The 23,929-nt window shown below is 43.0% G+C and overlaps 1 protein-coding gene across 2 annotated transcripts in view; it reads right to left on the reverse strand.

Moving 5' to 3' along the window:
- Positions 1-4,905: 4,905 nt before the first annotated feature.
- The window catches only part of SDR42E1 (short chain dehydrogenase/reductase family 42E, member 1), a 94,877-nt gene continuing 75,853 nt past the window's right edge, over positions 4,906-23,929 (reverse strand). For both annotated transcript variants that reach the window (XM_044081287.1, XM_044081288.1), the window contains exon 3: positions 4,906-6,763. In XM_044081287.1, coding sequence (XP_043937222.1) covers positions 5,638-6,763 — 1,126 coding nt within the window. In that variant the 3' untranslated portion in view covers positions 4,906-5,637. The remainder of the gene's footprint in view (positions 6,764-23,929) is intronic.

Raw genomic sequence — 23,929 nt, forward strand, 5'->3', positions numbered from 1 at the left:
CTGGCCCTCTGTCCTGATGCCAGTGCTTTGGGAGGCATTCGGATATGAAAGCAATGGAGTGGAGTACATCAAGGAATGAGCTGGAGCTGACAGCAACCAGGCTGTCAGCCCTGTTTTGCAGTTACTGTAAACACTTGTCAGAACCAAAGCCAATGGGGCTGGGAAGTGGTCCAGTGGAGGAAGAAACTCCATTGGAGTCAGAAAGACAGGGCCCTTGACCCCATACAAGAGGAAAAGGGGGGGGGGTAATTCCTAGGTCCAACTGAGCCTTCAAAAAGATTATCTTCAGCTAATCAAGATGCATGTCCTTGACAATTTTGGTATATGTAGCAGACCTAAATGAAGCCAATGAAGTAGGCTTGCCAGACTTTGGCACTTGGAACTTCCTGGCTCCAAAAGGGTAAAGTCTGGATCTTACATGGAGATGGCTTTGGTGAAAATTCTGGTTAAGCCATGATAACCATATAGGAGAACTGGATCCATCCTGAGGTCAGAGATGCCAAAAAGATGGGGTTCGGGACCTCAGATTCAATTACCAGGCTCGGTGCAACACGGATAAGGTGGGAGACCAGAGCCAAGGAGGCACCATTCCAGCCCTTTCAAAGCAGCTGTAGTTACTGAATGGCACAGGGTCTTCATTCTGGTTTATCCACGTTCCAGCATGGACCAGACATCATAGGCTATATGTTCGTCTTTGGCCTGTCAACAGTTTTAAGAAAGTGCAGCCTCCTATTTAGGTGACTGTTCAATCCCTTGAAATACTAATTCTGAAGCAGGTGAATTATGTGTGCCTACTCATATATCCTTATGAAGCTCTGCATAAAGAGGTATCAGAGTAGAGGCAGGCAAATGGTCTAGGGTCTGAGATTACATAATACGAAACAGACAGGCAGCAATTTATTTTGTGAATGGTGGAGTCATGCCGACTAACTTCTTCAATGGCAAAAATGCCTGTAAAGGCTTGAAACCGAAGCTACAGAAAACATCATAGAAAACCAAGAAAATTAAATTGAATCAAGCAAGACTTTGCATAACTCGCAATGATAACTAGGAAGTGAAAGTGTGTAGCTGACAGTCAATGAGTTAAAACAGTTTATTTTATGTTGCTAGGCTCTAGATGTCCAGGTTTAGATACACTTCGCTCTATAGCAGTTTCAGCATTGCCGCCATACAACTGGTAAAAACACTAGACAATACTGTGAGGCCAAAAGACCATTCTGAACTGAAAATGATTAGCAGAGGAACCTTCCTAAATTTATTCAGCATACATATCTGCATATCTAAATCACAATTTCTAGTGGGCACATCCAATATCTATTAAGGTAGGTAGGTATGTAGGTAGGTCAGTTAAACATGACTGCTCATCTTGGAAAGACATTTTTAATGAAATCTCAAGATGGAAAGCTGTCAAAACAAGAAAAATAAAACACACAATTATATGCAATATGATAGCAAAACACATTTTAAAAATATACAAGATATAAAGAATAGAAATTCTAAATTAGAGGAAAGGCATGGCAAGGTAAATAAAGTGTATGGACAAAAGCAATCCAATTACAAGCCTTATAAATACAAAGAGCAATGTGTTTTAAAATGTGCATCTTTGTAGCAAGAAATGAAACTCGCTATACTATAATGGGTACAAGAAAGAACCAAAATGGGGGCACAACTGTACAATTACAACACACTGAACATATACTGCACATACATAAAAAATAAGATGCACAACTAGAAGAAATAGCAAAAAAAGATGTTAACAAATGGTGAAATTGTTACATATCTAATGAGTACAAATAACTTGAAGTTGCAGCAGGTGAAGGTCAAGCAGCAAGAGAAGCAATAAGAAGGGAAGTGGATACATAAATTTGAAAAGATTAGGTAATAACAAAGCTGCTTTCTATTTAAGCTGTTGCTGTGTTTAACTCCTCATATGGCCCCTGTGGAACCAATAGAACTGCTAGCTACGCCAAGACCTGATGAATGTCTGCACTCAGGTAGAACTCATGTGTACAGTTTGCAAGGACTGGGACTTGCCTTTATAGCCTTCAGTGTTTCATCAGTTTCTGCCCCAAAAAAACTATGAAGGTCACTAACACTGTCAGCAAAGGGAGTGAATCACAGCCATGTGTTGGTGGAGTGTCACAAGATGCATACAAGAGTCAGAAGTTGAAGAGATAGCAACCCAAGCTTTGAGATAACCCTAAAATGTGCCATCACAGAGAATTTAGGGCCATCCAACAGCAAAACAGGGGATGAAGCAGCCACTGGTCTATCTATATATTCTGAGTCTTCTTCTAATGTAAGTTACGGCTCCAACATGTTGTATTTGGCAGAAACTCTTTTTGGATGTTTTTCTCAAATGGGTCTCACTGTACTTAGCTCTGTTAAACAATGCAGGAGCTGTAACAGATACCATTAATGCAAGAGAAGGGTCACCTATTTCAAAAGAGAGAACTTAAAAGGGACAATGTAGTTAAGAACAGTGGAAGAAGTGCAAAGAGGTAGCAGCAATGGGATGCAAGTGAGTGGAATTTTGAGAGCCTAACTGTAAATGTCCAGCTGCAAAACACTGAGCTGAAGGTCAACAAAACATCACCTCAGTAAGGTGTACTTGAGAGCAATTCCTAAAAACAAAGAGTAGCAAATAATGTAATTCACATGCCCTTTCTCCATTAGTGGCTTCAGTTAAATGGACCCATCTTTCTTCTGCTTACCTTCTCGTAAGCCTCTATAGTTATTTCTTTTCCATAGCGTGCCTGTGATGTTTACAGGACAAATACCTCTATGGAGGATGGGAAAACCTGGACAAGGAAGGAAGGAGAATACTCAGATTCTAAACACTGAAGTCTTTTGATTGTCAAATGATATTTAATGACCTTGCAATGCTTCTATAAGCAGCATGTTTATGCCTCCTGCAGGTATCACAAAATGACCCTAAACAAATTAAACCATTTAGGTAGACTTTGCGGGGAGGGGGGGGGAATCCAACTGCTACACATGTATTTATCTGTAGAACAGTCTGCTGTAACCAAATGGTAGCAGAGCCATGATGACCAGAAGAAATGAAAAAGGGTCACTCCCCCCCCCCCCAATGGATTCCTATTATTCTTGGAAGATGAAAGGTACTATTCTAAGTTGGAAATACTTTAGAGGAAAATTTCATTTGGTGGCTCTACACATCATGCAATGAGCTCTTTTGATTAGGGAAAAAAATTGAAGAATTAGAGGTTTCTAGAAGGGTGATGGATTATGGAAGCATGGGTGGTGGGATATGTACTCTGGGACAATTCAGTGTTTCATGTGGTGCAAGAATATGTTATTAATTATAACAGTCTTTTAGCCAGAGCCTTCTGAAGTCAAATACTGAGTTACTTTTTGATTAAAAACATAAGGAAATAACTATGAACGCTCTCCACAAAAATGAATGAAGGAATATCCCATCTTAATCTAATTCCTCGCTATGCATAAAAAATAAGCAACATCATACTACATTGCTCCTGTAGCCATACATTTCATTCTAAAGTCTGCCAATTGTCTTCTATACATTTATGCCTTCAGACTGTAAAGCAATATACCATTAGCAGTAATACATTATTAAAACAGTGTTTCATTCAGTGAGATGTTGGTAAACCCAAGTAGAAGATGGAATATTGATACAAATGTGAGGATTACAGAGAGAGGGCGTGTGGAATTAAGATATGAAATCAAGACAAATTATAATAATACCCATTTGTTAACCAGGTAAGCCAAACGAACACACAGTCCCTTTTCAAGGGTAAATCGAGAGCCATGCCTGGTTAAGTGACTTGCTCAAGGTCACACAATAGGTACATGAGAGTTGAGGGAATCAAACCTCAGCTCACAGCCTTATCCCTTTGTGCAAATCTACCAAATATGGACACAGCATCTCTACTGTACCACTAAAACTATGAAAGGAATCTTGATGTGGTTACTTTGATGTTTTTGTAAAACTATACATGTTTGGTGTGTGTGTGTGTGTGTGTGTGTGTGTGTGTGTGTGTGTGTGTGTGTGTGTGTGTGTGTTTTATATATATATATATATATATATATATATATATATATATATTTAATATAATACACACACATTCACTGAAAATCATTTCACAGAAAGAGACATCAGTATGGCAAATCAATGAAAAGTCATTATTTAGTATAATTCAGACAGAGACGCTCACTGAAGGGCAAATTGGCCTGCAAAATGTATTTTTCCCCAGGAAGAGCAAGCCGCCCATCCCCAAGTGGTGGTGGGAGGGGGCAAAAAAATCTATACTTTAATAACCCCATGATTGCACAACTACTGTGAAAAAAGACCACACCCACAGGGAATCACTGCTGGTGCAAAAACACAAACCACTGCATGAGTAATGATGTACAGACTTGCATAGTTATCTCTGAAATGTTATTCTAAAAAACAGCTTTTCAGTGAAGTGACTGTCCAGTAAATTTGCCAAACTAATTTCTTTTTAAGTGAAGTTGCATTCAACGAAATTGATGGCACCCATATATATTATACATACATGGATACCACATACTCATACATAGCTGTGCGTGGAGGTGCTCAGGGCCTTAATAATGTAAGAAATATCCCAGCTGACATCAATACACAAAGCAGATAAATATATATATATATATATATATATGGCCACAGCTTCACCCTGTATTCTTACTAGTTATTGGTAAAGTAGCAGCAGCTCTGAGCTGAAGATAACTCTGTACTCCATATATCTAGATGTAGTTGCTACCAACATATAACAACCAACTCTGAAAAAAAAAATCAATATTTTGACAGTTTCTTTTCAGAAACAAAAAGCACAATATTTTGTACATATCTGTGCAAAATACAACCAATGGAAAAAAAGGAAAATATAACTAATTTACAGTCTGTAAAGGTGATGGGTATGATGATAATTTTATTTAGTGTAGTATCACACATACTTAGCATGAATCATCATATCAGACTATTCTGAAGGGAAAGAATATATACTACAACTGTAGGAATGTATAAGAAATTGAGTTAGCCCTGTAAAACACAAAAATCAAATGAAATTCTACAGAACAGAGCACACTCACCTTCAGAAGAATGCACTTGAAATTACATGAAAGCCGAAGGAATTTAACAGCTTCAACAGGCTACCTAATGTAACTTACAAACAGTTACATGTCTTTATTTACTATCCTAGTAATCATGACTATTTGCAGGAATAGGTAAAGGAATGTAAAAACTTATTTTCAGGGTAAGTGAGAGTTCAGAGTCAGTAATTAACAGACTAACAGAAAATCTTTCAGAATCCAGCCCTATGTATGCCATTTCAAAGGGTTTCACAGAACAAACACCTTAATGACATGTTCAGATATCACAGATATCCATTTAAGTGATTACTTCAGAAATCAGTTCTTAGTGGCTAACAATACCTGTATTAAGATCCTTGCAACATCCCTTCTTTCCCAATTCTGAGTTTCTGTCGAAGAGGAAATGCACACTGCCCAATTACTTAGACATTTCTGAAAAATGAGGTATCAATTTCATCTGTCCACTGTCCACAGATATTTAAACCCATATGTTAAAAAACTAAATGAAAGGTCACAGTTCATAATATGTTTATGGAACAAACCTTGTCACACTTGACTTGTGCCATGAGAATGGAATGTTGTAGCTAGAGGAAGCCAGGAAAGTACAACAAGCAGGAGCAGTGCAGTAATTATTACATCCCAAATAAAATGTCTTCTTATGACAATTTTGTTTTTTTTCCCATGCCCCTGAGACTTGAACCACTCAACAACTTCTGTTAATCTGCACTGCTGAGGTTCATAGCCAAGTTCTCTTTTAGCCTTCTCTATGCTGAAGTAATGGGTGACTCCAGTTTTGTAGACTTCTGTTCTAGTAAGAAGTGGCTGAAAATTATACATATGTCCTACCAAGGAATGTACCACTTCTGTTAGAAAAGCAAAGAAATAAACAAATGGAAGAGGAATACGGATCTTTGGAAAAGTGTATCCAAGCCCTTCAACTAATGGTCGAAAAAACTCAAAGTTATTTACTGGTTTGCCATCAGAAATAAAGTATGCCTGGCCAGCAGCTATATACTGCTTTTGTACTTTTAATGCCTGCCAGGCTAATATGTGAGCACATACAAGATTGTCCACATGAACAAACTCTACTAGACTAGCAGAATCACCATATACAAATCGAAACAGACCCCTTTCAATGTAGGAAACAATCCGTGGAAGATGTCTCTGCTCTCCAGGTCCATAGATACCTGCTGGCCTAATGGCACAGGTTCTTAAAATGCCTTTTCCATTTTTGAGCTGTGTGCCATTTGCATTCAGTACAGCCATTTCTGCTACAGCTTTTGTCCTTGAGTAGTGGTCTGGGTGAAGATGTAAAGGCAAGTACGGTAGAGATTCGTCACCATTCTCTATAACCTGGCCACCAAATACCACATTGTAAGTGCTTGTGTAAATCAGTGTCATCACACCTTTCTGTATGCAGGCTCTAATCAGATTTTCTGTGCCTTTAACATTAACAGCATCTATCTTTTTTTTGTTCAGCTGTTCTCTCCCTGACATTCCATAAGATGCAATATGGAAGACAGAGCTCACATCTGTGAGGGCTTCCTCTACTTGGTAATAGTCACAAATATCTCCCTGCACAAATTTCACTCCTTCTTGAACACCTGTCATTGGCTTTTGAACATCAAAAATAATCACGTTCCATCCTTTACTGTAAAGGGCGCAACACAATCTGAAAAAAAGTACATATAGAAAAAAAATTATAAACAAGCAAAATACAGGGGAAATCTATATTCAACATGAAAATTTCACACATTTAAATTTTATTTTTTAGCAAGATGCTTGCTTACTTGTTTTTGTTGACTTAGACAGTCTAACTGGGCATAGTCTATTTTCAACAGAGATCCAGGGAGAAAAGCTTCACAGGAAATTACAATTATTATAGTAACATTTTGCCAGAGTAACTGTTCAGATTGAACTGTAACACTAATTTCAGTTATATAACATTACAGAACATGAACATGATCTAGTACAAGAAAAGAAAATGTATTACAGCAGACAGATTCTAAAGGTACAGGAGCTGAGATCCCCAAATGTCAGCAATGTATACTATATTACCATATACAGAATGGAGTAGACACTGCAGTTAAAGGGCTAACACAGTTATAAATATTCATTTTGATAAGAGCAGAAGAGCTGAGTTAATGCTAATCAACAGTCTATACTCGTGCAAAGGTCTAAGAATGTAGTACTGATGTACTCACCACTGTCCAATTTCATCCAGAGATAGCAAACAAAAAGTACAGTTTTGTACCTACCATAAATGTAGATGTCCGATAGGTATGCATCTGCAGTCATAACATATGGGTTGTCCTGCTTCAGGCAGCCCTTCGGTCGGCCGGATTCCAAAGTCTGGGTCTGACCTCGGCTGATGTCGCACTTTCCCCGACGTCAGAACTTCTGGGGTATAAAGGCATCAGCCGACGCCATTTTCCTCAGTGTTTCTTGCCCCAGATGCCAGGTGCCCTCTAGGAAGGCTAAATTTGGAGAAAAGTTGAAAATTCCAAATAGTAGCAAACAATATATATACATATATACATACAAACAAATACACCATAATAGATTCCCCCAGCTAGCTGAAAGAGGGGTAAGCACCCTAGGAATACCACAGAGGGGAAGGAGGGTGGGTAATCCTGACTGCAGATGCATACCTATCGGACATCTACATTTATGGTAGGTACAAAACTGTACTATGTCCTTCAAGGATGCATCTGCAGTCATAACATATGGGTAGAATACCATAGCCAAACTGGGGCAGGAGGTACTAAGATAAGGATGGTGTAGTTAAGATCCCCTGTAAAACTGCAGTTGCAAAACCTGCTCGGGATCTGGAGTATAAAGGTAGATTGTAATGCTTGGCAAATGTATGCACGGAGCTCCAAGTAGCAGCTTCTAAAATGTCCTTAGTAGCCACCCCTCTTAGGAAAGCTGTAGTGGTGGCTGTGGCTCTTGTGGAATGAGGTCTGATATTTTCAGGAGCTGTCTTTCCATGAAAAGAGTAGCAGAAACGAATGCAATTTCCTATCCATTTTGAAACTGTCTGTTTGGAAATTGCTTTTCCTTGCACTCCAGTTGCATATGCTACAAAAAGTTGGTCAGTTTTTCTGCTGGCTTTAGTTCTGTCCAGATAGTAGCGTAGTTGTCTGTGTACATCCAAGGTGTGCAATAGTCTTTCCCCCTTGTTCTGTGGGTTAGGGAAGAACGTAGGCAAATGAATAGCTTGGTTCAAGGATACCCTGGATACCACCTTTGGCATGAAAGTAGGATTGGTTCTCAGAGACACTCTATCCTGGTGAAAAATAAGGAAAGGCTGCACTGCCATTAATGCCTGTAACTCGGATACTCTTCTTGCTGAAGTGATTGCCAGAAGGAAAGCAGTTTTCCAAGATAAAATCTGTAAGTCTGCTGATGCTGCTGGTTCAAAAGGGGGTAGTGTTAATTTTTCCAGCACAAAATTGAGATCCCATGCAGGCAGATGGGGTCTCCTTGGAGGTTTTACATTTTTGATCCCTCTTAAAAATTGTCTGAGGAGAGGGTGAGAGAAGATAGGAGGATCCATATTGTACTCTGCTGAAATTGCTGAAGCATGAATCTTAATGGAAGAATAGGACAGGCCATTGTGGAACAGTTCTGCTAAGTATTCTAGGATGTGTGCTAGGTTTGCCAGTGTGACATCTGTACCCTTTGATGTGCTCCAAATGAGGAATCTCTTCCATTTAGCTGAGTATGTCTTCCTTGTGGAGGGTCTGCGAGCCTCCAGGACAATGTCCTTGACCCTCTGAGATAAGACAGTTTGGTTTTGTTTTAAACAATTTTCCAGGCAGTTATCTGCAGTGTTTTCAAGTTTGGATGCAGGGTCTTGAAGTTGTTCTGCGTAAGAAGAAGAGGCCATAGGGGTAGAGGCCATGAGTTCGCCCGAGACATGCTTCTCAGCAGCGGATACCAGTGCTGCCTTGGCCAGTCTGGAGCTATTAGTATCACCTTTGGATATTCCTCCCTGATCTTCAGTAGAACTTTGTACAGCAATGGGAGATGTGGGAATGCATACACTGTTAGGGCATTCCAGCTGAAAGAGAGAGTCCACCCTCCAGGCTTGTGGGTGGTATATCCTTGAGCAGAATTTCTTCAGTTGGTGGTTGAGTGGGGAGGCGAACAGGTCTATCTCTGGCATTCCCCATTTGTTTGTTATGAGTTTGAAGATGTCTGGATGCAGCATCCATTCGTGAGCATCCGTGGTAGTTCTGCTTAAGCTGTCTGCAAGTGAATTCTCTTTTCCTGGTATGAATTTGGCCTGCAGCTGGATGTTGAGATTCAGGCCTAGGTTCCACAGATCCATTGCCATCCGGCATAAAGGGTAGGAATGCGTGCCTCCCTGTTTGTTTATGTACCACATGACTGTGGTGTTGTCTGTCCTTATCAGCAGATGTCCTTGCTGGAGGAAGGTTTGAATGCCTCGATTGCATGCTTCACTGCCAGCATCTCCTTTAGGTTTATGTGTAAGTTTAGTTGGTCTTGAGACCATAGGCCTTGGATATTGTCCTTGTCCTGTGCTCCCCCCCCATCCTAGGTCTGAGGTCCGTGGTGATGGGTTGCCTTGGTTGTGGTTTGTTGAAAGGCAACCCTCTGTTGGACTGGGGCAGGCTGAGCCCACCACAAAATTCCTTTTTCAGGCATGGAATGATTGAGACCATACATTCCTTAGGTACCATTGTAATTTCCTCATATGCAGCCTGGCATGCGGGATCAAGATTATGCAGGATGCCATGTAACCCAGGAGCCTGCAGGACTTCTTTGCAGTAAGCTGAGCTTGTCTTGTCAGAGCCATGAAGTAGTCTGGGTTGCTTTTGTTTTTTTCTTCTGTGAGAAAAGCCATTTGAGTTATTGTGTCCAAAAATCCCAAAAAGGTTATCCTTTTGGATGATGGCTAGTCTCTCTTTCTGATGACTATGTATCCCAAGGGCCTGCTTAGGTGTATGGTATAGGCCAAATCCTTTTTAGTTTTTTGTCTTTTTTGTCGCTTGTGTTAGACAGTCATCCAGTACTGATGCCAGGCATTTCGTGAATACTCTGGGCGCAGTAGAAAAGCCAAAGGGCAATGCTGAGAATTGATAATGCTCTGATCCTGCAAGAAATCTGAGGTGTCTTCTGCAATCTGGTCATATAGGGACGTGCAGGTATGCCTCCTTGAGATCTAGAGTCACCAGCCAAGACTCCTTGCCCAACATGGGAAGAAGTTGCTGTAGGGTCAGCATTTTGAATTTTGGCACAATGAGATATGTGTTTAGTGCGGACAAGTCGAGAACAGGCCTCCATTGGTTTTCTTTTCTTGGTACAAGGAATAGTCTGGAGTAAAATCCTTGGCCTTGTTCCATAGATGGTACCCTTTCTATCGCTTTCATCTGAAGTAAATTGTTGATTTGTCTTAAAGTCTCTGGCTTCTGGTTTGGTGGAAGGTTTGGCATTCTGCTCCTTTTTGGTAAAGTGTGGAAGTGAAACCTGTATCCTTTGTCTATTGTTTGCAATGTCCATGTGTCTTTTGTAATGCAATGCCAGTTTTTCGAGAATAAAGCCAGCTTTCCGCCCAAGGGTGCTTCCAGTTGTTCCCTGGTAGGCGGAATCAAAGTCAAGTCATTGTGTCTGTCCTGTGGAAGTGGTTGTAGTTGCAGCTGTGGCAGTACTCCTCTGGTTGGCAGGCTGCCATTGACGATCCCTGTAGGCACCCTTTGATTGACCTCTGCCTCTAGGGCGTCTATTCCTGACCCTCTGTGCTCTGGAGGTGTCTGGAAAGGACCAATTCTTTGAAGGCCAGTTTCTACTGAACCTTGGAGGTTGAACCTGCAGAAAATCCTTTACTGTTTGCACAGATTTTGCTTTTTCTTCTACTTTCTTTAGAATTTCCTGTGCAGGGGAGCCAAATAAACTTTGTTTCTCCATTGGAGCATCTAGTAGTTTAGCCTTGACATGGTCTGGCAAGGATTGCTCTTTTAGCCAGGCATGCCTCCGAATTACTGCCCCAGTCATAGCTGATCTAAATGAAGCCTCCAGTGCATCATAGCCACATTTTAAGAAATGATTACTGACCTGCTGAGAGTTGTGTACCAAATTCTGAAGGGACTTACGGTCTAAAGGTTCAGGAGAAGAAAGCTTTTTATTCAGCTGATCTAACAAATATTCCTGGTACTGTATCATATGGAATTGACAGTTTAATGCCCTGGCAGAAAGAGTAGCAGATGTATAAACCTTTTTACCCCATCTCTCTAATGCTCTTGACTCTCTTTCAGAGGGTAGGGTTTTTTTGGCAGTGGCAGCTGCAACACCTTTTGGGCCCTGAGAAATAGTTTCTGGGTCTGCAGCATGGGCTTTCTACAAGTGGAAGTGAGAATCCGGGACCCTGTAATATCTGTCAGGTTTGGCAGAGGCCGGGGGAAGAGAATCAGGGGCAGAGCTGACATCATTATACGCATCATCAACTACAGTTAGCACAGGGGGTATGGCTAAAGGCCTATGCTGTGGCAAATGTAAAAATGTCCTTAACCTTTTTCTAGAATCAGAAAAATCCTGACCCTGCCATTGAAAGTGTTCCCTCATTGAGTGTAAAGTCTCCCCAAAGGAAAATTCTTCAGGAGGGGAGGCAGAAGGAATAGAGTCTTCTGCATCTGAATCCTCATAAGGTGAATATGGCCCTTCCTGATGGTCTGATAAATCAGATCCATCTGAGGAGTAATCAGAGGAGAGAGGTTCAGGGGGTTCAGTCCTAGGCCTTTTGTCGGGAGGAGGATGGGAGGCCCTGTCTGGGTGAGGTTGGGAACCCCTAATCAAAGATATAAGGTCCTCAGCAAGGCTGAGAATCTGAGAATCTGAGAACTTGAGGAAGGTCTCTGAGAAGTAGATTTGGCAGGTAAAGCTTTTGAAATTTTGGCAGCTTTAGTCCTGGAGAAGGCCTTAATAGACATAGAAGCAGGGGGCCTAGCTGCCCCACGTGCAGGAGTAGAAATGTCCAATGGAATGGTGTCGGACAATTCTTGTGCGCTTGCTTCTTCGGTAGGGATTTCTGAAGCCGACTCAGCCGGGGCCGCTCTGGCCTCGGTTGTCGGAGGTATGTTTTCGGCAGAAGTAAGAACAGAGGACTCGGTTTCAGCTGAAACCGAGACACTCGCGGTAGGCCTAACCGTGGTTTCAGCCGAAACCGCGGGCCGCGAGTGTCGGTCCTTTTCCTTGCGTTTTTTGGCCAAATGCGTAGTCGGAGTCTCCGACGGCATTTTATATGCAAAAGCGGATCCAAAAAACTCTTCTGCAAACTCCGACCGACGTCTAAGAGTCCGTCGGTTGAAGGAAGCACAGGCTAAACAAGCCAATACGTCGTGGTCTGGGCCTAAGCAAGGAAGGCAGTAAGAATGGAAATCCTTATGAGGTATTTGTTTCCCAAAAGTTAAACAATTATTTACTTTGTCTGACATCGGCTGAGGCAAGAAAGAGTCCCCAACGGGGTACTTAGCTTTTTTAGAAGTCTTCGGTAGCTGAAATCTCTGGATCTGACCGACCGGCACTTGCGAACAGCTTCTGCTTCGGGCACCGCGCGGCAAGAAAGACTGAGGAAAATGGCGTCGGCTGATGCCTTTATACCCCAGAAGCTCTGACGTCGGGGAAAGTGCAACATCAGCCGAGGCCAGACCCAGACTTTGGAATCCGGCCGACCGAAGGGCTGCCTGAGGCAGGACAACCCATATGTTATGACTGCAGATGCATCCTTGAAGGACATTTAAGGATACTTATGTTCCATGTACAGGTCTGAAACCTTACTGGGAGAGAGCAAGTAAGGCTGCTGCCTTTTAAGTGCTTTAGCAATTGCTTATGTACACACTTTTCCAGAACTTTAATGGTGTGTTGAAGACTGTGAAGAGAGAATATTTTGAACTTTGACACTATCACAAACCAGTTTAAAATGGAAAGATCCAGAAAGTACAGTTTTGTACCTACCATAAATGTAGATGTTCGAGTGTTCACAATGCTGCAGTCATCACACGTGGGTTATCCTGCCATCAGGCGGTCCCGCAGTCGGCCAGAGTTCCAAAGTCTTGGACCGGTGTGGGTTGCTGTCTCTTCTTCCCTGACATCAGTGCGCCAGGGATATACAAGATGCATCCGACGCCATTTTCTTCAGTTTTTCTTGCCCCAGATGTCAGGTGCCCCCAATAGGTAGGCAATACATATTGCTAATGAAAAATAGACATATAAAATAAAAGCAACACCTTCAGTTACCAGCAAATACACCTCAAAGGTTGTATAGGATAGAAAGGTATAGATAAGTCCAGCTAGTTCAGAGGGGATGGAGGGAGGGTAACGTGGACTGCCGCAGTGTGAACAGTCGAACATCTACATTTATGGTAGGTACAAAACTGTACTATGTTCATTGTGTTACACTGCTGCAGTCATCACACTTGGGTAGAATCCCAAAGCTAAGGTTGGGTGGCTGGTCTATAAAGAGGATTGGCTATGAGGCCCTGCAGAACTGCAGTGGCAAATCCTGCTCTGGATTTAGAGTAAAGAGGCAGGTGGTAGTGCTTAGTAAAGGTGTGCACTGAACTCCAAGTTGCAGCCTCCAAAATTTCCTTGGTAGGTACTCCTCTGAGAAAGGCTGTTGTCCTGGTGGAATGTGGCCTAACGGTATTTGGGACTGATTTTCCACGCTGTGTGTAGCAGTAACGAATACAGTGTCCTATCCATTTGGATATAGTCTGCTTTGAGATAGCCTTGCCCTGTGATCCTGCAGCATATGCTACAAACAGTTGCTCAGTTTTCCTGAAAGCTTTTGTTTTGTCCAAGTAGAAGTGTAGCTGCCTGTGTATGTCCAAAGAATGCAGATGTTTCTCCCCTTTATTCTGGGGGTTTGGTTAAAAAGTTGGCAAATGGATGGTTTGGTTAAGAGCCACACTAGATATCACCTTTGGCATAAATGTAGGGTTTGTCCTTAACGAAACCCTGTCCTGATGAAAAATTATAAAAGGTTCCACTGCCATTAATGTCTATAGCTCTGAGACTCTTCATGCTGAAGTTATTGCCAGGAGCAGAGCTGTTTTCCATGATAAGAATTTTAGATCGGCTGTATTGGCTGGCTCAAAAGGGGGTAGGGTCAGTTTTTCCAAAACGGAATTGAGGTCCCAATTTGGTGTTGGTGCTCTCCGGGGCGGTCTTATGTTTTTAGCCCCTCTGAGGTACTGCTTTAGCAAGGGATGAGAGAATAAAGGAGGATCCGTGTTGTAATGTGCTGAAATGGCAGAGGCGTGGATCTTAATTGATGAGAAGGATAGGCCTCTGTCCAGCATCTCAGTTAAGTATTGTAAAATCTGAGGAATGTTTGGAACAAGAGGGTTAATGCTTTGAGCCTGGTTCCAGGTGCAGAATATCTTCCATTTTTCTGAGTAAGCTTTCCTGGTGCTCGGCCTCCTGGCCACCAAAATGACATCCATAACAGCTTTAAAGAGAGGTGTTGCCTGTTTGACTAATGTATCTGCCATGCAGCCAGGTTTAGGGTTTTGAGCTGGCCGTGCAGGATCAGATTGTTTTAGTGAGTCAGAAGGTGTGGAATTTGAGGCAAAATCCATGGTGGGCCTTGAGCCAAGTTTCTTAAGATAGGGTACCAGTGCTGGAGTGGCCAGTCCGGAGCAATCAGGATCATCTGTGTTTTTTCTTGTCTGGCTTTTAGGAGTACCTTTGACAGGAGAGGCAGTGCCGGGAAGGCATAACCTTTTAGGTTTTTCCAGCTGAACAAAACAGCATCCACTTTCCATGCTTGTTTGTGATCAGTCCTTGTGCAGAATTTTTGTAGTTGGCAATTCAGTGGGAGGCAAAAAGATCTATGTCCGGGCATCCCCATTTTTGCGTTACCATGCTGAAGATTTGTGGAATCAATTTCCATTCGTGAGGGTCCATGATATTTCTGCTTAGATCGTCTGCCAGAGTATTTTTCTTTCCTGGCAGGAATTGTGCTTGCAGGTGAACTTGATACGTTAGAGCTGTGTTCCACAAGGTCATGGCTTGCCTGCATAGGGGATAAGAATGAGTGCCCCCTTGCTTATGTACCACATAACTGTGGTGTTGTCCGTCTGTAGTAATAATTGTCCTGAATGCATAAGGTCCTTGAAAGCTGTTGGGGCTTTTTGAACAGCCAACATCTCTTTTTGAGTGATGTGAAGATGCATCTGGTCTGTGGTCCACTTGCCCTGAATGCATTTTCCTGCCATGTGTGCTCCCCAGGCGTAATCCGAAGCATCTGTTGTTAGAGTTTGCCTGGCTGTGGGTTGGGTAAAAGGCTGACCCTTGTTTAGGTGACATGCCTGTGCCCACCATCGAAACTCCTGTTGTAGGCAGGGAATCACTGGTATTACTGCTTCTAAACTGTGACAGTGTTGAATCCAAACACTTCTTAGGCACCATTGTAATTTCCTCATATGCAGTCTGGCATATGGTATTAGTAGTATGCAGGATGCCATGAATCCCAGGGCCTGCAGAATTTTTCTTGCAGTGAGATGGGACTTTTTTGCCAGTAAATGAAAATAATGAGTTAGTTGAACTTGTTTGTCTGGTGTGAGGTAAGCCATCTGGGCCGTTGTATTTAAGCTGGCACCCAGAAATATAATCTGTTGCGAGGGCACTAGTTTTGCCATCTTTTCATTTATTGTGTACCCTAGAGAAATTAGCAACCTTTTTACAAACGCCAGATGCTGTAGAAGAATGTCCTTTGTCTCTGCTTGAATGAGGCAGTCGTCCAGGTATGGATATATTTGAATTCCTTTTTGTCTGCAAAATGCAATTACTGGTGTCAGGCACTTTGTGAAGACCCTGGGCACAGTAGATAAGCCAAAGGGCAGTGCAGAGAATTGGTAGTGCATTGTACCAGCTTTGAATCTGAGGTATCTTCTGCAATTCTGTCTGATAGGGACATGCAGGTATGCCTCTTTGAGGTCCAGAGTAACAAGCCAAGCCTTCTTGCCCAGCATGGGTAGAAGCTGCTGTAATGTCAACATTTTGAATTTTGGAATATCCAGGTAAGTATTCAGAACTGAAAGGTCTAGTATGGGCCTCCAGGCCTTGTCCTTTCTGGGGACCATAAAGAGTTGAGTAAAATCCTTGCCCTTTTTCTTGTTGTGGTACTTTTTGAATAGCTCTCATGTCCATGAGGGCTGAAATTTGTTTTTGTGCCTCTGCCCATTGATTTTGTGGCAGGTCTGGCATTCCTTTTAGCCTTGGTAAAGTATGAAAGTGGAACCTGTAACCCTGAGACACAATATTCAGCACCCATTTGTCTTGGGTGATTGTTTGCCAGTTTTGAGAAAAAAGTGCTAGTTTTCCCCCTAAGGGGGCTTTCAAAAGGGACGTGCTTGGTGTACGAAGGGGAAAGTCATTGTGACGGTTTCCTGTAAGGTTGAGACTTGTCCTCACCTCCTTTTGGGGTTGAGATGCCCCCACTGTCGGTCTGTTTGAGCCTTGGGGTTGAGATCTGCCTCTTGGGCATCTGTATCTGCCTCTCTGTGGCCTGTCTGACACTGGAAAGGACCAATTCTTTACTGGCCAATTTCTGCTAAACCGAGGTGGCTGTACCTGTAAGAAATCCTTGACTATTTGCATAGATTTAGCTTTATCCTCCATTTTCTTTAACACCTCTTCTGCCTTAACACCAAACAAGGTATCAAGCTGTAATGGAGCATCCAATAATTTTGCCTTAACATGATCAGGTAAACTCTGTTCTTTTAACCAAGCATGTCTTCGTATCACTGAACCTGTAACTGCGGCTCTATAAGAGGCCTCTAAAGAATCAACCACATTGCAGAGTATGTTTTCCCACCTGTTCAACCGCATGCAATAAATCCTGCATTTCTTTACAATCATGAGCTTCTGAGCTTGCAAGCATTTTCTGTTTTAACTGAGCCATTAAATATTTTTGGTACTTAAGCATGTGAAACTGGAAATTTAAAGCTCTTACTGCTAAAGTTGCAGAAGTGTATACTTTCTTCCCCCATCTATCCAAAGCTCTGGAATCTCTGTCAGAGGGTACTGGATTTTTTGCAATGGAAGCCTTAACCCCTTTTGGACCCTGGGAAATAGTTTCTGGATGCGCAGAAGGGTTTTTGTAAAGAAACTTGTGAGAGTCAGGGACTCTATAATACCTGTCTGGCTTGGCTGGAGCAGGGGGCAAAGAATCAGGAGATAAGCTAGATTCAGAGAACAGATCATCCACAATGTCTAGCACAGGCGGAAGTGCCAGCGGCCTGTGCTGGGGCAATAAAAGGAAATCCCTGAGCCTTTTCTTGGATTCTGAGTAATCCTGACTTTCCCAATGGAAATGCTCCCTCATGGTATGCAAAGTTTCCCCAAAATAATAATCCTCGGGAGGAGAGGCTGGAGGGATAGATTCTTCAGCATCAGAGTCCTCATAGGGGGTAGAGAGTATCCCTGGTCTGAAAGAGGAATCACAGGAAATGGAAACCTGGTCAGAGGAATCATAGTCTGTATCCTGCCTAGGCCTTTTCACATGAGGGGGATGGGAACCCCTGATTAGAGTAATAAGGTCTTCGGCCATTTTAAGCATCTGTTTCTTAGGCATGGAGGACTGTCCAGGAGAATGATGTACTTGTTTCTTTGTCTTTAATGGTACCTTTGTCTTGGCTGATGTTTTAATGGTAAGTTGTGAAGGTCTGAAAACACCTTCAGAAGCCGATGCCTGCTCAGCGGCTCCGGACCCATCTGAGGGATTAGTTTCTGTAGGCCCAATACCTTGAGTTTCCAGAGGCCTAGTTGTCTCCACGTGGGAGTCGGAAGCGACCTGTGGCTCTGAGGTAGCGGGTGTCAGGGGTTGCGAAAGCGCCTCACTGAGAACCGGCGACTGGCCTAGAAGAGGTTTCGTCATCAGTTTTGGACCTCGGATGCCTGTCTTTATCCTTGTCTTTGCGTTTTTTTGGTATTGAGGTCGTCGGTTGATCTGACGGCATAGTATAATTGAATCTTCGGCCAAAGTAGTGCAAAGCAAAATCAAAACGTCTCTAGCACAAAACCGACAACTAGTGACGTCGTGATCAGGGCATAGGCAAGGAATACAGTAAGAGTGGAAGTCCTTATGAGGTATTTGCTTCCCACAAGAAATACAATTATTAACTTTTTCTGACATCGGTCTGAGGCAAGAAAAAAGTTTCCCCAACGGGGTACGTAGCTTGATTGAAGACTTCGGATCTGAAATTCGACTTTGAAAATCTCAGGAGTCGGCCGACCGGCACTTGCGAACCGCTTCTGCTTTGGGCACCATGTGGCAAGAAAGAGTGAAAAATGGCGTCAGATGCATCTTATATACCCCTGGCGCACTGACGTCAGGGAAGAAGCGACAGCAACTGACGCCGGACCAAGACTTTGGAACTCTGGCCGACTGCGGGACCGCCTGATGGCAGAATAACCCAAGTGTGATGACTGCAGCAGTGTAACACGATGAACATCTAATCTTCATCTTTTCTTGGCACTAGAAATATTCTCGAATAAAAACCTTCTTCTGCTTGAAGAGGAGCGACTGTTTATATCACCCCTTGAGTCAGTCCATGCTGAATGACAAGAGGGAAAACAGAAGTCTAATCTGGTGGATAAGCAGGAATCCACTGAAAAGGAGGGAAGGAAGATATTCCCACTGACATCTATATCCATGATCAATCACTTGCTGAAACTATTTGTCTGAAACTAAAGTTTGCCAAAGACAGAAATGGAAGTTCAGATCTTGGGAAGGATTAAATACTTGCTAGACTGGAAAAAGGTGGAAGGATTCTTAGACGGTCATTCAGAATTGTTGGACTGGACTGTTTTATTCTGAGGTGTGTGTGGGGGGGGGGGCTCATTTCTTGTTCTTGGAACCCTCCACGTCACCTTCTTAAAAAAAAAAAATCTGCTCATCAGCAGCTTGCTGTGGCTGTTTTTTGAAAAAGGTAGCATTAAACCCCATGACAAACCTAAAGAAGGAAGGCTGAAAAATCTGTGAAATTCCCTGAATCAGCTTGCCTTTTTCATCCAGTTGCTGTAGGTTTTATCCAAGATATCTACCAAGAGCAGATGACAGCAAGTGAACTTAACCATCTGGGTTAATAATATTACTCAGGCAGCAGCTTGGGAATAGTGCACTGGCTCCTAGCTGTGTGTAGCTGTGAGACCAGCACTATCTCCACTACAAGACAAAGAGCACCTATAGTAATTGACTCAAAATCTCACAGGTGCTGTTCCCCTTAATCCCACATTAGTAAGATCCTAGAACCATGGATTTGTACTTTTCAATTGTCTCTGTAGCCAACTTGGTGAAATGGTCATCCTGAGACAACATAGCAATTGTCTCATGTTTACTGACAACCACCTGCTACATAAACAAAGAGAGAAAGTGTGTGAGAGGATGCAATTATATAATGTTTTTGAAGGCAAAGCTCTCCCCTGAACCCATTACAAATAGTAAACAGGCTGTCAGTAAAGTACAGTTTTGTACCTACCATAAATGTAGATGTTCGAGTGCTAATACAGCTGCAGTCATAACAGATGGGTTCTCCTGCCGTCAGGTGGGTCCTCGGTCGGCCGAATTCCAAAGTCTAGGTCCGGCGTCGGTTGTTGTCGCTTCTTCCCTGACGTCAGTGCGACAGGGGGTATAAAAGAACCAGCCGACGCCATTTTCTTCAGTCTTTCTTGCCCCAGATGTCAGGTGCCCCCAGAAGGAAGGCAATACATAAATTAATGTAATAATGCAATGCAATATAATCAAAAAACAGTAGTTGCAAGCAAATACACCATAAAAGAATACCCCTAGAGGGGAAGGAGGGAGGGAAACCTGGACTGCAGCTGTATTAGCACTCGAACATCTACATTTATGGTAGGTACAAATCTGTACTATGTTCATCGTGCATACAGCTGCAGTCATAACAGATGGGTAGAATCCCAAAGCTAAGAAAGGGGTGGTAGGCACTAGGTGGAGCTAGGAGGAGCCAAAATGCCCTGCAAGACTGCAGTGGCAAAGCCTGCTCTAGACTTGGAGTATAATGGTAGGTTGTAGTGCTTAGAGAAGGTATGCACAGAACTCCAAGTGGCTGCTTCTAAAATATCCTTGGTAGGAACTCCTCTGAGGAAGGCTGCAGAGGTGGCAGTGGCCCTGGTGGAATGAGTTCTAATGCCTGCAGGTACAGTTTTGCCATGAAAGGAATAGCAAAAGCGTATGCAGTGGGCTATCCATTTTGAGACTGTCTGTTTGGATATTGACTTTCCTTGAGCTCCTACCGCATAGGCCACAAAAAGCTGTTCTGATTTTCTGAAAGGCTTTGTTCTGTCCAAATAATAACGCAGTTGTCTGTGGATGTCCAAGGAATGCAGTAATCTCTCCCCTTTGTTTTGAGGATTAGGATAAAAAGTAGGTAAATGTATGGCCTGATTTAAGGCTACCCTGGATCCCACTTTAGGCATAAAGGACGGGTTGGTACGTAATGAAACTCTGTCCTGATGGAAGATGATGAAAGGCTGGACAGCCATAAGGGCCTGTAGTTCTGAAACTCTACGAGCTGAAGTGATAGCCAGAAGGAAAGCTGTTTTCCAGGACAAACATTGTAAATCTGATGAGGCAGCTGGTTCAAAAAGGGGGTAAAGTCAGTTTTTCCAGAATGAAATTAAGATCCCAAGCAGGTATTGGTTGTTTTCTTGGAGGTCTTAAATTCTTAGCCCCTCTGAGGAACTGTCTTAATAGAGGGTGAGAGAATAAAGGTGGATCAGTGTTGTATTCTGCAGAAATGGCTGAGGCATGGATTTTGATGGAGGAGAACGAAAGTCCACTGTTTAGCAGTTCAGCCAAATATTGTAGTATTTGAGGTAAATTCAGTTTTCCAGGGCACTGGCCATTTTTCTCATTCCAAACACAAAAACGTTTCCACTTTGCAGAGTAAGCTTTTCTAGTTGATGGCCTTCTGGCCTCCAAAATGACATCCTGCACCTCCTTGGAGAGCAGGGCCTGCTGTGATGCTAAGGAATCTTCCATGCGGCTAGATCGAGTGTCTTCAGCTGACTGTGAAGAGTTTTGAGGCTGTGCTGAGTCAGAAGAAGAGGCATTAGAGGCAGGGTCCATAGTGGGGAATGTGTCAGGCTCCTCAGGAGTGGGTACCAGTGTTGCCTTGGCCAGTCCGGAGCAATGAGGATCATCTTTGGTCTGTCTGCTCTGGTCTTCAATAGGACTTTGGGCAGCAGAGGAAGAGGTGGGAAGGCATAAACTGTCATTAATGTCCAACTGAAAGAGAGAGCGTCCACTCTCCAGGCCTTTGGATGGAAGATCCTTGTGCAGAATTTTGTCAATTGATGATTTTTGTGGGAGGCAAAGAGATCTATGTCTGGCCTTCCCCATTCTTGGATTATTTCTGTAAAAACTTTTGGATGCAACTTCCATTCGTGTGGATCTGTCATATTCCTGCTTAGGTTGTCTGCCAGCGTGTTTTCCTTGCCTGGCAAGTACTGTGCTTGTAGTTCCATTTGTAAGTCCATGGCCATGTTCCAAAGTGACATGGTCAGTCTGCATAGGGGATAAGAATGTGTTCCTCCCTGCTTGTTTATGTACCACATAACTCTGGTGTTGTCTGTTCTTATCAACAGCTGACCTGGTTGTAGAAGGTCCTTGAAGGCTGTAATAGCATTTATCACTGCTAGCATTTCTTTTTGATTGATGTGAAGGTGCTTTTCTTTTTGGGTCCATTTGCCCTGAAAGCACCGGTCTGTTATGTGCGCCCCCCAGGCGTAGTCCGAGGCGTCTGTTGTGATGACTTGATTTGCTTGAGGCTTGCTGAATGGAAGACCTGTGTTTGTTTGACATGCTTGAGCCCACCACAGAAATTCCTTTTGCAGACATGGAATTAGTGGTATTATTGTTTCCAAACTGTGGCTGTGTTGAGACCATATGTTTTTTAGGTACCATCGTAGTTTTCTCATATGCAGCTTTGCACATGGGATTAGTAAGATGCCATGAATCCCAGAGCCTGCAGGATTTTCCTTGCAGTCAGCCTGGTGCAATTTGCCAGTGTTCTGAAATATTGAATTAGTTGCCCCTGCTTCTCTGGCGTGAGGTAGGCCATCTGGGTGTTTGTGTCCAAATTGGCACCCAGGAAAATTATCTTCCGAGAGGGTATTAGTCTTGATTTCTCTTTGTTGACTGTGTATCCTAGAGAGTTTAATAACATTATTACATAAGCCAGATGTTTCAGAAGAATATGCTTGCTGTCCGCTTGGATCAGGCAGTCGTCCAAATAAGGGTATATTTGTATCCCTTGAAGTCTGCAGTAGGCAATTACTGATGCCAGGCATTTCGTGAATACTCTGGGCGCAGTAGATAAACCAAAGGGCAATGCAGAGAATTGATAATGTATTGAACCTGCAAGAAATCTGAGGTATCTTCTGCAATTTTGTCTGATTGGGACATGCAGGTATGCCTCCTTGAGGTCCAATGTTACCAGCCAAGACTCCTTGCCCAGCATGGGAAGAAGTTGCTGTAGAGTGAGCATCTTGAATTTTGGTACGAGTAAGAATGTATTTAGGATGGAAAGATCCAAAATAGGTCTCCAATCTTTGCCCTTCCTTGGCACCAGAAATAGCCTGGAATAAAAACCTTGACCTTGTTCGTGTGTAGGTACCTCTTGAATAGCTTTCATGTTTATAAGATCTGAAATTTGCTTTTGTGCCTCTGCCCTTTGTTTGTGTGGCAGGTTTGGCATGCCTTTCATTTTTGGAAGGGTATGAAAATGGAATTTGTAGCCTCTGTTTATAATGTTCAGGATCCATTTGTCCTTTGTGACAATATGCCAATTTTTTGAGAATAGTGCCAGCTTTCCTCCTAAGGGTGCTGCCATTTGAGACCTGGTTGGCATGCAAAGGGGAAAGTCATTGGTTTTGCTTTCTGAAAGATTATGAGTTGTCCTCACCACCTCTTTGTGTAGGAGCTTGCCATTGTCTGCCTCTGTACGAGCCTTGTGTTTGTCCTCTGCCCCTCGGGCGCCTGTATCTGCCTCTTTGGGGTCTGTCTGTGGCAGGAAAGGACCAGTTTTTGGAAGGCCAATTTCTACTAAAACGTGGGGGTTGAACCTGTAGAAATTCTTTCACAGTTTGCATTGATTTAGCCTTTTCCTCCATCTTCCGTAATACTTCCTCAGCATTTGCCCCAAATAGTACATCCTTTTGAAGAGGGGCGTCTAGTAATTTAGCTTTGACATGATCAGGCAAGGCTTGTTCCTTGAGCCAGGCATGCCTACGTATGACTGAGCCTGTAACAGCAGCTCTACATGAGGCCTCTAGAGCATCAAAACCACATTGTAAGGTAGATTTACCCATTTGTTCTGCACTATGCATCAAATCCTGCAACTCCTTCATGTCTGGTTGTTCAGGTTGTGACATTTTACTTTTCAATTGAGATAACAGAAACTGTTGGTATTTTAGCATATGAAACTGACAGTTTAAGGCCCTCATGGATAAGGTAGCCGAGGTATATACCTTTTTTCCCCACCTTTCTAAGGATCTGGAATCTCTCTCGGAAGGCAATGGGTTTTTGGCAATGGAGGCCTTAACTCCCTTGGGCCCCTGTGAGATGGTTTCTAGGTCAGCAGCATGGCTTTTGTATAGAAATTGGTGTGAGTCAGGAACCCTGTAGTACCTGTCAGGCTTAACTGGAGCTGGAGGGAGAGAGTCGAGGGTTAAGGCAGGCCTCCGAGTAAACATCATCTAGGATGTCCAGGACAGGAGGTATAGCCAGAGGCCTGTGCTGGGGTAACAAAAGAAATTCCCTGAGCCTTTTCTTGGAATCTGAATAATC

This window comes from Protopterus annectens, chromosome 8.part0, assembly GCF_019279795.1.
Source record: "Protopterus annectens isolate FY-2018-M chromosome 8.part0, PAN1.0, whole genome shotgun sequence".
Classification (NCBI taxonomy): Eukaryota; Metazoa; Chordata; order Ceratodontiformes; family Protopteridae; genus Protopterus; species Protopterus annectens.